We start from the raw sequence: 15,312 nt of genomic DNA, 5'->3' as shown, positions 1-15,312 counted from the left end.
TAAAATCAGATTTAACATTTTCAAATAAATTTTTAACATCACTTAAAACACTTGAAAGTTGGTTTACAATGCAATTATTAGGATTTTGGCTCTCTTCAATAAAATTAACTACAGGATTCAATACTAAATCTTCTACAAATTTTTTTATGCAATTTACATCGGAACGCGAAAAATTGGTAAACGAATGCAATTTCGTAATAAATTTAGAAGCGGAATCATATATTTCTGTGAGGTTCTTTTGATAATTATATTTTTTAGGAGCACTGACGTAATTTTGATCCACAGTACATTCAAAATTTAATTTAGGAAAAGAATTGTCCGCAATATTGCTTTCAGTTTCATTTACTAAAGTCGTTTTATTACCTACACTAATGGATTTAAAATGTTTCGATAAATGTCTTTTTAATGAAAATTTGGTATGAAATTTTTGAAAACATCCAATATATGTGCATTCATATAGAATGTTAGATGAAATAACATGTTGTTTTAAATGCACAAAGTAAGACGCGGAGGTACCGTACGTATCTTCACATAAAAAACACTTAATTTCCATCTTAACACAACGCAAATTAAAATAGTGGCAAATTTATTTAAAAAACTATTTTTTTTAACACAAAGTATTTATTAAACACAAGTAAACTATTCAATAAACAAAAGTTTTATTATATTTTTTAATTTATTAATATGTTTCTTTAATCTTTTTTTTTTGACGCGAACCGTTATTTTTTACTTAGAAATTCTTTTCTGCATCAATAAACCATACTTTTACACTTTAATACAAAAACAATTTACCGTACCGACAACAACAACAAAAGTAAACGCCTCACACACGTATATATATGAACGAAAACACAAAACACAAAGCACTGACCACGACCTCACACAAGAAATTCTTTTATAATACTAAAAGAACTTGTCATGCTTTGATATGCACCAAGTGTTTTTTTGCATTCTTTCATACATTGAAAACCGGTTTATTTCTTTACATTTTTGATTTTGAGTATACACACTTGAAAAAAGTATTGCATACTAATAAAAAAATAGTTGAAACAAGCGTTTTTGAAGTAAAATGTCGCCAATTTATATATTTTATTTAAACAAATCTACTGTTTTTTTGCTTTTGTGGGTAGTAGCAACATTGTTTATAGTAAATATCCATAAACAATTAAAAATTTAATTAAAACGATTAAATTATTTAATCAAACCCGATTTTTTTTTCAATTAACGCGTTAATTAAAAAAAAAATGGCAATAATTTTTTCTGTGTAAATAACAACAAATTAAAAATAAATAAACAAACCTCAAACTGAGTGTAATGTAAACAATAAATCAGAACAATAACAAGAATAATGCCACAATTAAATAAAATAAAGCATATAAAACAACAACTATACTGTGCGAATATTTAGTGATGTAAATTTAAAGAAACAAAACAAGTTGAAACTAAACAAAACAACAATAACTCTTTGTAAAACCAGAATTTGAAAAACGAGAATTCTGTTGTAGCCAGCAGTATCCGAATTAGAGGTGTACCATATTATGGAAATGAAAATCTCTTTAAAATCTTTGAAAATATTTGTAAATTTTTAAAAGTTCCGACGCCTCAGGTTGATAATATGTAGCGACTTAATAAAATATACAAAGACAATAAACCTTATGTTCCTAACGATGAAGTCATTGTCATTGACACAATTAAATCAAACCTTGTAGTTCAATTTGGAGATGGTGTGGAAATTGAGTACTTGTTTGTAAATATATTAACCGAAGGGAGGAAGTTATTGGTTGGTTGTGTATACCGTTATAACAAACGTGTAGATTACTCTACTTTCATGGAAATGATTGAGAAATTAACAACTTCTTGTTCTGACTTAGTAATTGCTGGTGATTTCAACTCAGATTTATTTGAATCTACTGATCTGTCTGATTCAATGTTACAAATTGGTCTTTCATCTGTTAATTATAACTTACCCACTCATTTTACGAACACTGCTAGTACTCTACTTGATCTGTTCTTTGTTAATGATGTGTCCAAAGTGCTGTTATATGATCAACTGTCATCATCATCATGTTTTTCTAGACATGATTTAATTTTTATAACTTATGACCAGTGTTGCCAGGAGCTGGCAAAAAAAGAAGCTATATTGACCTCAAAAAAAGGCCAGAAAAAGCTAAACCGCTTTTAAAAAAACCCAAAAAAAAAGCTAAATTATTATAAATTAAAAATTTAGATTTACATTTATTTTTAAATAAAAAATTATAAAATATGTTAAAAAAATTCATCGGCATTACTTAAAGGAAGTACTAAAAAGTTAAATACTGATTAACCATATCAGAAAATGGACATTGTTAGTTCTATATTTGTCCCTTTATATTTTAAAATATTCTGCCCAAATCTTCGTAATTTCATTAGCAGTTTAATTTTTCACTATAAATATGACATAATATATTTTTTTGGTTTTACTATTTCAAGTGTATTATCAACGTATAAAAAATCGATTTTGAGAGGAGTTTTGATATGGTAATCTTTGTTGCAATTAATTGAAATTAATTTAATTTGCCGTATTATTTTCAATTGGATACGATAATGAATCAAATACCTTGAAAGAGAATTTGCTAGATATTTTAGCTTTCAGATATAAAATACTCTATTTCATTTCGAAGCACTTGATATTGGTAATTGTTATTTGTTCTTTTAATACTGCACAATTCTTGAGTAAGTTGAAAAGATAAATGAAAAACAGTAATAAATTAAAATGAAAATGAAAATGGCCTACAAATATAAATTCAGCCTTTTTATTTACTATTTAGTCTCGAAATTTTTCCGCCTTTTTTAATTTCAAAAAAGGCTATTTTGAAATTAAAAAAAGGCTAGAAAAAACCAAAAACCAAAATTTCGAGGCTAAAGTGTAAATAAAAAGGCTAAATCTAGCCTCAAAAAGGCTAAACTGGCAACACTGCTTATGACTTCCATTTGAAACATAATGTCGAAACTTTTTCATATCGTGATCTTAAAAATATCAATTTTAAATTTTTGGCTGAAATTTTTTATAATATTGATTGGGATTCTATTTTTTATATGCTTTCTGTTAATGACCAGCTGTGCTTTTTTGAAACTAATCTCCTTCATATATATGACCTTGTTGTCCCCATAAAAACTAGAATAACAAGGAAAACTACTAGACCTTGGTTTACTATGTCTATTAAACTTTTAATTGAAAAAAAAGATAGAGCTTACTCGTTGGAAACGATTTAAAACACCTGAGTTCAAAGAAGAATTTTGTAGAGATAGAATGGAAGTAAATCGTCAAATTAGAAAGGCTAAATCTGAATATTATGCCAAACGTTTTGGTAACGCAATTGATGGTAAAAGTAAATGGAAAACCATTCGTGAAATTGGTATTGGGAAGATCAAAAATAATAACATTATTAGTAAATATAGTGCAGATGAACTTAATGATGTTTTTACAAAATTACCAATTCCTACTCTTGGACAGCACAACTATAATTTTGATAACAACTTGAACCGTAGTGACATTTTTGAATTTCGCTGTGTAAATGAAACTGAAGTTTCACTAAATATCAGTTCTATTAAGTCTAATGCTATTGGCCATGATAACATCAGCCCAAAATTTCTTAAAATTTTACTTCCTCAGCTCCTGCCTTATATCACCCATATTTTTAACACCATTCTCACGACTAGTGTCTTTCCAACTAACTGGAAACATACAAAAATAATACCAGTTCCTAAGTCTAACTATGAGTTCAGGCCGATAGCTATTCTACCATTTCTATCCAAAGTTCTTGAGAAAATATTACATAAACAGATAAGTGACCATTTAGCTCAATATAATCTGCTAACCAACAGGCAATCCGGATATCGTCAGAAACACGGTTGCATCACAGCCTTACTAGATGTTACTGAAGATATACGTTGTTCTATTGATGGTGGGAATTTAACACTTTTGGTTCCGCTAGATCACTCGAAAGCTTTTGATTCTGTTGATCACTCCCTACTTTGTTCAAAACTGTATCATCAATTCGCGTTCAGTGACACATCAGTTTCATTAATTAAATCGTACCTTGATAATCGTTCTCAATCTGTGTTCTTAAATGACACTTACTCTGGAGCTCTGTACGTTACCCGAGGAGTACCACAAGGTTCAATTCTGGGTCCACTTTTATTTTCTTTGTATGTTAATGACTTACCTAATAATGTATCCCACAGTAAAATTCATTTATATGCTTATGACGTACAGCTATACATTAACACATCGCTGAAGACTATAAATGAAAATGTATGTAAGCTTAATTCGAATCTTGACAATATTTATTGCTGGGCATCAAAAAATGGTCTATGCCTGAACCCCCCAAAAATCAAAATGTTTAATAATCCGTAAGAAATCCTTAAAACAAAATATTAACGTTGACATTCGTATTAATAATGAACTAATTGAAATCGTAACTTCAGCAAAGAATTTAGGCATTAATAGCACGCTCAGCTGGGATAATCATGTTAATATTGTAGTAGGTAAAATGTACTCAATGCTTCGTAAACTGTGGGCAACACAATTTTGCACTCCAGTTAACATTAGAATGCTAATTGCCAAAACCTATTTAATGCCAGTACTTCTTTATGGATGCGATGTTTATGCTAACTGTGATTCCGCTAGTAAGCGGAAGGTAAATACTATTTTTAACAACATTGCCAGATATGTATATGGTCTTCATACTCTTGACGTAATTGCAACCTTAAGTAAAAAGCTTTACAATTTGACTTTCAATAATCTGGTCAACATCAGGACACTTACGCTACTACACAAAATCGTTTACACTAAAGTGCCGTCATATTTATATAATCGGATAATTTTTGCAAGGTCTAATAGAGGGAATAAGGTTATACCTATTGCACACAGAAGTAAGATAACGGAATGGCAATTTTACTATAACGCAATCGATCTATGGAACAGACTTCCGAATAAAGCACAAACAAACAGCAACGTAAACACTTTAAAATCCGAAATAACGAAACATTTAAATAATGATATAACGTAACTTCATTCTTTTAACTAGATATTATATTGTATTTATGATAAGTATTTTTGTTAATTAGTAATTAACTTGCACTTTTGTTAAATTTCGATATTTTTTTTTATACCCTTCAGCTTCGTGAGAAGGGTATATATAAGTTTGTCATTCCGTTTGTAATTTCTACATTTTTCATTTCCGACCCTATAAAGTATATATATTCTGGATCCTTATAGATAGCGGAGTCGATTAAGCCATGTCCGTCTGTCTGTCTGTCTGTCTGTCTGTCTGTCTGTCTGTCTGTCTGTCTGTCTGTCTGTCTGTCTGTCTGTCCGTCTGTCTGTCTGTCTGTCTGTCTGTTGAAATCAATTTTCTGAAGGCCCCAGATATCTCCGGGATCCAAATCTTCAACAATTCTGTCAGACATACTTTCGAGAATTTTGCTATTTAAAATCAGCAAAATCCGTCCATAAATAACGGAGATATGAGCAAAAATCCGAGACAACCTCTGAAAATTTCATCAAAAAACACAATGTATTGCATGCTTTGACAAAAAAGCAACAAAACGTATGTTTTTGGATGTGCATGCTTTGCGTATTTTGTTTTTTTTGTGTTTTGTTTCTTTTGGCGTTGTTGTTGTTTTTTATACAACTAAACGTTTGTTTGGTTGTGTGTTGGTTTTTTTGACAAAACAGCAACAAATCGTATGTTTGGATGTGCATGCTTTGCGTATTTTGTTTTTCTTTTGTGTTTTGTTTCTTTTGGCGTTGTTGTTTTTTATACAATTAAACGTATGTTTGGATGTGTGTTGGTTTCATTGGCTTGCGTATTTTGTTTTTGTTTTTTCTTTTGGTGTTTTGTTTCGTTTGGCGTTGTTGTTTTTTATGTTCTTGATAAATTTAGGATGCTGTACGCTGAAAGTGGGCAATGTACATACATATATACTAATTATAAAAAATAATAATGCATCCACAACAAAGGTGAAGGGTATATAAGATTCGGCATAGCCGAATATAGCACTCTTACTTGTTTTATTTTTAAATTGACTTTTAACTATTTTCATTTTTGATCTTTAAAATGTTTACATTTTTCACAATTAATAAATTATTATGTTAAACTAAATTGCATTACTATAACTTCCCCTAGTTCCACACTATAATTAAAAGATGTATGTCTTGTTGTATGGAAATACAGATAAATAAATAAATAAAAAATAAATAAATTCAGGGTCAGAAAATCGTTGCCGATAAGTGGAATGTCCACTACTGCCATCACATCCCCATTTATATATAGCTGTAATTGGATCTTCATTGATATTCACAAAACACTCCTTTTGCAATTCAACTATCCTCCTTACAGTATGGTCAACCAAGCTCTGCAAAGGCATTTTAACATTTTTTTTTGCTAACAACAATGTATCGTATGATGGATATATGTTTGCATTTCTTATTTTTGCCATATGTACCATTGCTACCACTTCAGATGCACTTCTTTTCCCCGATTCGTGTAAACTAACTCTTGTCTTGTCTCTTGTGTTTGTTGATGCCAGAGGTTAAGGAGAAGAATATTTTGCATGCTGTTTTGTTGTTGGGCAAGAGACTTGCGCAAATAAATTGCGTAGTGTGAAAGGGGTATTACATACTACACAGTATCGATGTATTGTAACCTTTCTCAAAATATGTCAACGCTTTTTTGAATATTTACAAATAAAATAAACTTCAACAATATCGTTTCTTCTCAAACAATTATAAATGAAACTACCTTGTATATTTTATATCATGTGTACAACTATTACGATAGGCGTAATAGTAGGCATACATCTCATAACTACGATGGGTTGTGAATTGAATAATTATGAATTCAAAACCATTTACTTAATTATTTTTATAATACTTACCTCTATTTTAAAGCCATCTTCACATTCCAATGTTATGAATTCATTTGACTGAATTTCTTCATAAGTTGAGAGAGGTGTTAGAGATGGTTTATCTGAAAGTTCTGTTGTATGTGGTTCCACTTTATAGTACTTTCCATTATCCACAGATGGTACCATACATGGTGCTTAAGAAGTTAATAAAAATCGTCAAAGAATCATTATTATGGATTACCACAATTAACATAAGTTTTGATATAAAAATTAAATAAAATTGTTGCGAGATTTGAATTGTGGACAAATTAAAATTTATCCGCTTGTTTTAGTGTCTATATTTGGCCAAATTGGATTATTTTAAAGTTGACTCAATCAATATTCACAATAAACTCAACGGTTGCTGCCCGTATGGCTACCAATATTTATACACAAACGCGATTCTAGTAATTTCACAAACTATCTAACGGAAAAACTCGAATGTTCTATTTCTACAATGATCACCTAGAGCTTTTAAAGTTATTTCACAGTTAATGTTGTCATACTTATAACCACTGTTGCCAGATTTGCCGATTTATTGTCATTTTGACGATTTTTGATTGTAAAAATGGCAAAGTGCGATTTGCCAATTTTAGTCCTCAAAATGACGATTTTTTGAAAAGTCTATATTTACATCAAGGTTTTCATATAATAATTTAATTAACAAATATAATAAATACAAACTCAACCATAATTGTTTTTGTAAGATAGAAGATGATATATAAAAATATAATCTGAATTTAAAGAGCGTAAATTACTTGATTTTAATAATTTAATGAATCAAAATGAAAAATGTTTGTTAGATTTTGGAAAAAAATGTTAAATTTTTAATTTTTAGCCGCGCCAATATATGCGGAACGAATATTTAGCCAAGACAAATTAATAAAAAAAATTAAATCGTTTATACAAACAGTTACTTGAAGGATGTCTATAAACCTATACTAAAGACTTTTTAAAATTAATAAAGCCTGATACTTGATTTTTTCGAAATTGACTTATAGTAGGTTCGAATATCGCATACGTCTTTGACATCCCTTTCATATGATATATATATATATTTTTTTTTTTTTTTAATTTATTTATTGTATCTTCATTATTTAATGAACTAACAATAAGTGGTTCAAATCTTATATCTAATATTATTATTTAATTAGTCCAGCCAGTGCCGGACGAAAAAATTTTGTGTTCATGGTTGTTTTGGTTAAATTGGCATTCTTCCTTCTAGATTAGGTCTGTTGTGTCCCTCCTTCTTAATCGAGTGTGGCCACGGTTATCTAATATGTTGCGGGCCAGCGGGTTTGGGTGAACTTCAAGTTTTTTTAAATATTTTTGTCGTTTTTCGAGATTTCAGTTTTTACAATGGGCACGTTTAGATCTTTGTGTATATTCGCGTTTTTGATATACCAGGGGGCAGCTGTGATCATTCTTAGAAGTTTTTTTTAAAATATTTTTGTACATTTTTCGAGATTACAGTTTTTACAATGGGATCGTTAAGATCTTTCACGTTTTCGATATACCAGGGGGCAACTGTGATCATTCTTAGAAACTTGTTTTGGCGTCTTTGGATCTTTTCTACATTTGACGCTGAGGCCGTGCCCCATAACTGTATGCCATAACACCATATCGGTTTTATGATCATGTTATAAAGTAGAAGTTTACAATCTAAACTAAGCGAAATCGGACAACCTCAAAAAAAATTTATAATTTTCACATATTTTTGGTCATTTTTGTAAATATATTGCAGCTAATATCATACAATTTTGCCGTTTGTCCGCAAGGGGGGACTCCAGCTTCAATGGGTTGTGCAATACTTAAAAAGTTTCCCTCTTTAACCTTAAATGTTCGACCAGTTAAATAGCTTTCCAACAGCTTATGTGTGTTTGCGGGTAAATTTTGACTCAGTTTGTATATTAATCCAGCATGCCATACCTTATCAAACGCTTGAGAGATGTCGATGAAGAGTGCAGAACAGTATTTCTTTTCTTCAAACGCTTTTCTCACCATATTTACAAGTCTATGGGTTTGTTCGATAGTACTATGTTTTCTTCTAAATCCAAATTGATGATTCGGAATACAATTGTTTTCAGTTAACATCGGGTACAACTTGTTCATAAGTATCTTCTCAAATAGCTTTGATATATTAGACAATAGGCTGATGGGTCTGTATGATTCTACTTTTGTGTGATCTTTTCCCGGCTTGGGTATCATGGTAACCAGTGAAACCTTCCATTCTGGAGGATAATATTCAAGTCGTAATATAGCATTAAAAATAAAAAGAATTATTTTTATTGCTATCCGGGGTAGCTCCATAAGCATCTTGTTGCTGATCTTGTCCATACCAGGCGCTTTCTTGGGATTTAAATCAGCAATAGCATTTTCGATCTCTCGAATCTCAAAACGTAGGGGTACGGCTGCTCCAAAATAGGGTGCAACAGGTGGCAACTCAATTGCTTCGTTTGATGTGTTCGGTGTAAATACTTTTTTTAAATGATTAACAAACAGAATCCCTTTTTCAGTATCATTTCTTGCCCAACCACCACTTGAATTTCGCAAGGGGGACTTACATATAACGGGTCTTTTAAGATTTTTTGTTGCTCGCCATAATGAGTAATCCGATTGCGGGGTTGCGTCCAGGCTTTCTAAATATTTATTCAATGATTCCATTTTTCGAAATTCCAAGAGCTTTTTAAGTCTTTTTATACAATCTTTAAGCTTCGATTTTAGTTGGGGGGATCTGTGCAATTGCCACTCTCTTCGAAATCTTCTTTTTTCATTTAAGAGCCGTTCGACATCTGCAGAATTAATTCTATTATATCTGAATTGTCGGGGGGTTTGGGTAGCATGTTGAGCAGCCATTCTGAGATTTATATCGAAATTGATAAGAGAGTGATCGATGTTTTCTGGTGTTCTTAGCGGTATGTTTTCCGAGCAATGTGTACTGAGGTATTTTTTATATTTGAGCCAATTTATTCTTGTGCCTGCCATCGCTAAATTACCAGTCGGGGATACAATTTCTAGGGGGCTCAATAAAGTAATAATAGTGGGTGAGTGATCTGAAGATAGTTCCAGCGAGGATTCAATTTGAATCATTTCTCTAGGGATATTTTTCATCACGCTAAAATCAATAACATCCGGTATTTTTCGTGGGTCAGTAGGCCAGTAAGTAGGTTGGCCGCTCGAAAGCACATGCAAACCCATTTTAGAAATTGAGTCGAACAAAACACGACCTTTAGGGGTAATCAGTCGTGATCCCCAGAATGTGTGCTCAGCATTATAATCGCCAGCAGCCAGGAAACGGGGGCCTAGTGATTTAAAAAATCTATTATATTGACTTTCTGTAATTGAGAATCTTGGGGGTGAGTATATCGATGAAATCACTAAGTTTCGATGAAAATCTTCAAGACAGATTGTAGTAGCTTGAAGATAATCTTCGCAAAAATCATACATTAAGTAGTGTTTTATTCGAGCTTTTATTAAAATTGCCGAGCCTCCGCATGCTCTACCTCTGGGATCTTTGGTGTCATATATTACATATCCATTTATTCGAAAGGAACTTCTGGACGTCAAATGAGTTTCAGAAACCAGCATTACATCAATTTGTTGGTTTCTCAAAAAATATTCGAGTTCGTTTTTGTGTTGGCGTATGCCGTTTGCATTCCAAAACCATATTCTTAGGCAGTTCATGGTCTGTTAAGCACAGCCTGCAATAACATTGATTGCATCTTAAGCATTTCTTGCATCATATTACTCATTGAGTTTGTAAAGTTATTTACCGATTGCACAAGAGTTTCTATTGTAGATTCTAGTCGGGTAAAATTGAAAATTGGCGTTTGCTCTCTTACCTCTGGGTTCATATTTTCGTTTTGGAGTTGACGGACTTGCGGCTGAGTTTGGTTGTTTCTAAGTACATTTGCATATGTTACTTTGTTGTCATATGTCTGTTGCAACGGGGGGTAGTTCAAATTGATGTTATTTAATGGCTGAGCGGGGAAAATCTTTGGTTTCTGGCTTTGTGATTTTTTAACAATTGAGTAGACAGGACAACCCCTGTAGTTTGCTGTGTGGTTACCTCCGCAATTGCTGCATTTTTTTATTTTAGGATCATCTCTAGATTTGTTACATTGGGATGTGTTATGCAACTCCCCGCAAATGACACATACTGGTGGCAATTTGCAATATGCCTTGGTGTGTCCATATTCTTGGCAATTCATACATTGAACGGGGCCAAATCGTTTGTGTGGTTCTTCTACCGTAATTTTACGATGCAATAAGTACTTCAAGTTATATATGGGATGTGTTTCATTTTTTTTCAGGTTTATGTCACCGGGTTCAAGTTCAACACGGAAGAGTGGTTGGGGTATTTTTTCGCGATTTCTAATATTTATCACATTTTTTGTCTTATAGCCTTTATCTTCTAAGCTTTGCTTTATTTCGAGTGGTTCAACATTACAGTCAATACCCTTTATTACAACTTGTAGACCCTTGCTTCCTTTCAGCTGATAAGTGTAAAAACTTTTCTTTTGAGTTTCAAAATATGTTACAACCTTTCTATAATCGTTTTCACTATTGACCTGTATTTTAGTTTCATGAATCGTGCCTTTCTTGATTGGGATTACGTAAAAAGAGTTCTCTCCTATTAATGAGATCAGGCTCTGAACCAGTGGATTCGAATTATTTTCTCTCAAGTAAATGGGGGGTGGTTTAGTAGAATGGATTTTATTTACTGGTTCATTAGTTTCACATTCCAGAATAGAAAAACGATTTTCATTGTTTAGTCTATGAGGTTCACTATCCTTATATAATTTGGCCAAGGGTGCCGCTTTCGAGGACTTGGGACTTCGTGCCCGTTTTAATACTGTAATATACCGGTCCATTCCAACCTGTATTTGGGATTTATTATCGTTATTTAATGGTTGACTAATCTTGGGTACAGCGCCGCTTAATGGGTTAATTTTATTTGTAGTTAGTGTGGTGGATTTCGTATCTGAAGCTGATATAGCTAGCATACTTTCAGGCATAGATAAAATATTTTTATTTTCTGATTGAATTGAATTTTCTTTTGTTTGACAATCATTAGTTGTTGTCAATGCGGGGGAACAAGAACGAGCGCGGTTAACAGGTTTGGCTGTTAAAAACAAGTTGTCATCTATTCTTCTGTTTGTTTTGTTTATATTTTTTTCGTCTACATTAACTGTAACGTATGCATTTCTGCCGTTTACACTTAACCTTCGCTCACTGTTTTCGTTGAAGAGACTCATTTAAGAGTATTTGTAATTACTTTCGTTAACACTCTTGATCTTTATTTAATAGTCAATGCACAAAAAAGGTTCAAAAAAAGAAAAAAATATAAAGAATTTTTTTTACTTATTTGTATTATAAAAAATAAAAAAGCGTCCTTTCGCGTAAATAATAAACAGGTGATATTTATATTTATTTTCCGATAGATACATTAAAATAACGAGTTGACTCGGAGTAAAAATAAACACGTCCGAACTGAACTAGAACTGAACTATGATATATGAATTGTTTATTTACATGACTTAGTATTCGAAATATATGTATGTAGGTAAGTCGTGGCTTTTTGTGGAAATATGAAAAATACAAACTGATTTATAAACTTATACATAGAGTATACAAATATTTAATATTTGTATGCAAATATTAAATAATTCTTATTATATAAACCTATTTTACAACATTAATTGTTTAAATATGTGAATTCTTTATTGGATTGTTAGTTTTTTTCTAAAAAAACTGACAAATTTCACAAAAAAGTATGTATTTTTATTTTTTCCGATTTTTTGACGATTTCAAAAATATTTTGCCGATTTTGACGATTTTTTAGTCCAGTTTTGACGATTTTATACCAAAATTATCTGGCAACAGTGCTTATAAGTTATAACCAGGGTAAGGATTTCTGTGCAAATGCATGTTTGTAGTCAGTAACTCAAAATCACGTTTGACAATTTATCTTTCCGAATCGATGAATTTGCAACAAAATGGCATCGATTTGTTGTTGCATATTTTGTTATAAATGCATATATTTAGCATATTTTTCCATGTATACAAAAAATTCCCCATACACCCCCTAATATAATGTATTTCTGCAAGACAGTTACGGGGAATTTTTTGGCCGAACGTAAGGGTCGCCTTTCTACGTTTTTCGTTATTTCTTTGCCATTTACAGTCGGATCTTAAAGTATGATATACCAATGTTTTGCTCTAAGGGCATAAACCTCAAGTAGCCCGTTCTAGTATTTATCCACCAGATCTTTGTTCCTACCACCCTAATATATTACCCTATTGTCAAAAAATTAATGCTCGCAAGAAATCATTAAACTTTTGTTAACGAAGTAATTCGATAATACCTGCAGAACAGTCTGCATTTACAGTCGGATGTATACATATGATGTAACGAAATCGTGTGTTTTTGTCAAAGATAATTCGACAAAATTTGGTACACAGAGAATACAGATTCGTAATAGCAACCGAATTTGTTGCCAATCGAATGATTCAGTTGCGCACATAGAATTTTTCGGCTCTAGTTCAGTTATCCTCTGAATTTCTGTTAAAACATCCAAAATTTCGTTACCACTTCTAAAATTTTGTAGCCACAACTGCAAAATTCGGTCACTAAGGCAGTATCATTTGATTGGCAACAAATTCGGCTTCTACTACGAATCTGTTTTCTCTGTGTACAATCTTTTCTATTGCTCCAAGGACTAAGTCTATTGAATTTGGTTAGAATCGCCCTATCTGGAAATAGTGAAATTTATATTTTTCTTTTATTAATATATATGTATTTCAAATAAAAAACTTGTTTTTATTGCATATTTTTGTCATTTTTAGTGCATATTTCCTCTCTTTATAGTGCATATTATAAGCGCACATTTTTAATTTTTTAACGCATAAAAATCTTTGCCTTGCTTATAATATACTTATAAGCAATGCTCCTTATCAGCATTGTTGATAAGTAGAACCTACTAGTGATGGAAATGTTTATAAACACGATGAATGTTGCTGGCACTTGCTACAGACCGTTAAATTCAAATCGCTAATGCACATTCGTAACAGTATGTTGATACATAGTAGGTATTTGAAAATACAAATTAACAACATGTGTGGGTTGTCTCTCAAGATATACATACATATTTATTAGGTTGACATTTTTCTTAATTTGTGGAAAATATACCTATCTCAACAATAAAAGTGGGTTGAAAGATTTTAAAAAATATACATGTGTACAGGTGTATGGACTAAAAATAAGGGCCCATAATCATAGTCAGAAATAAAGAATACTTTAAGAGAATTAAACTCGACTTTACTCAAGAGTGGACTTTAGGTCTATCATAGACAAGTTAAAGTATACTTCTGACGTTGAAGTCGATTTTAATATAAAACTAGCTGAAGCTGTTATTAACTCGTTTAACAACAGCATCAGCTGTTCTTCACTAAGTAAAAAAGTTCGGCAGAAAGTAAAAAATGTTTAAGTTACAAGATATTGGTAGAGGTTTTGCCATTATTGAACAGTTATCAATAAAATTAGTACCAACATATTTTAATTATGATATTCATCTTATATATTTCATTTTTCCACAACAATTTTTTTTCTTTAGTTGTCCCGGTTACTTTTATTGTTTACCTTTTTGGTTTTTTTTTTTAATTTTGTATGTCAGCTGTTCAGCGTTGCCACTTGTCTGTATTTTGTTGTATATTGTATGAAAACATTTTCTACATTTGGGGTGGCACCCAGTTAAAGTCGGTTCAATTTAAAACATACTTTAATTTTGACTATAGTTGCAAAATAATTAAAAGCAGGTTTTTATTTTAAAGTTGTTTCTAAAAAGAACCGACTTTAGTGTTTGACTATGATTATGGGCCAAGGTGTCGATGTTCCTAAATACATAAAATTAATGTTTAGTATTTTGTGTCAAAAGATTGAAGGTCGTTTTGAAGGATTTTATGATTTTTTCATATTTTTCGCAAAAGAAACCTATGAATATTAGTATCATGTAAATGGTCTTTGAAATGCGCTTTCAAAGCCATAGCTGAATCTCGTTTTGGTAAAAATTCAATTTTTTTTAAATTAATACGTTATAAACCTCACCGAAACGGGGTTTTCCGTTTTAAAAATTCTATATACAGGCAAATCCCGGTATAACGAATCTCACTTTAACGAAAATCCGATTTAACGCACGGTCAAATTCGTAACATTGACCACCTTATATAACGAACGTTTCAAAAATTTTATGCTCGATATAACGAATGATGAAAAAAAAACAAACAAAATCAAACGAACGACCAAATTTTTAACATTGACAACCTTATATAGCGAATATTTCGAAAATTGTACGCTCAATATAACGAACAGAAAGTTTAAAA

General features: G+C 31.5%; 1 protein-coding gene across 1 annotated transcript in view; it reads right to left on the bottom strand.

Moving 5' to 3' along the window:
- The window catches only part of Hasp (Hig-anchoring scaffold protein), a 278,761-nt gene that overhangs the window by 85,942 nt on the left and 177,507 nt on the right, over positions 1 to 15,312 (bottom strand). Inside the window, exon 10 of the mRNA XM_065500848.1 lies at positions 6,922 to 7,085. Coding sequence (XP_065356920.1) covers positions 6,922 to 7,085 — 164 coding nt within the window. The remainder of the gene's footprint in view (positions 1 to 6,921; positions 7,086 to 15,312) is intronic.

The sequence above is a fragment of the Calliphora vicina genome, chromosome 2, assembly GCF_958450345.1.
Source record: "Calliphora vicina chromosome 2, idCalVici1.1, whole genome shotgun sequence".
Lineage (NCBI taxonomy): Eukaryota > Metazoa > Arthropoda > Insecta > Diptera > Calliphoridae > Calliphora > Calliphora vicina.
This window is presented reverse-complemented; position numbering and strand designations above follow the sequence as displayed.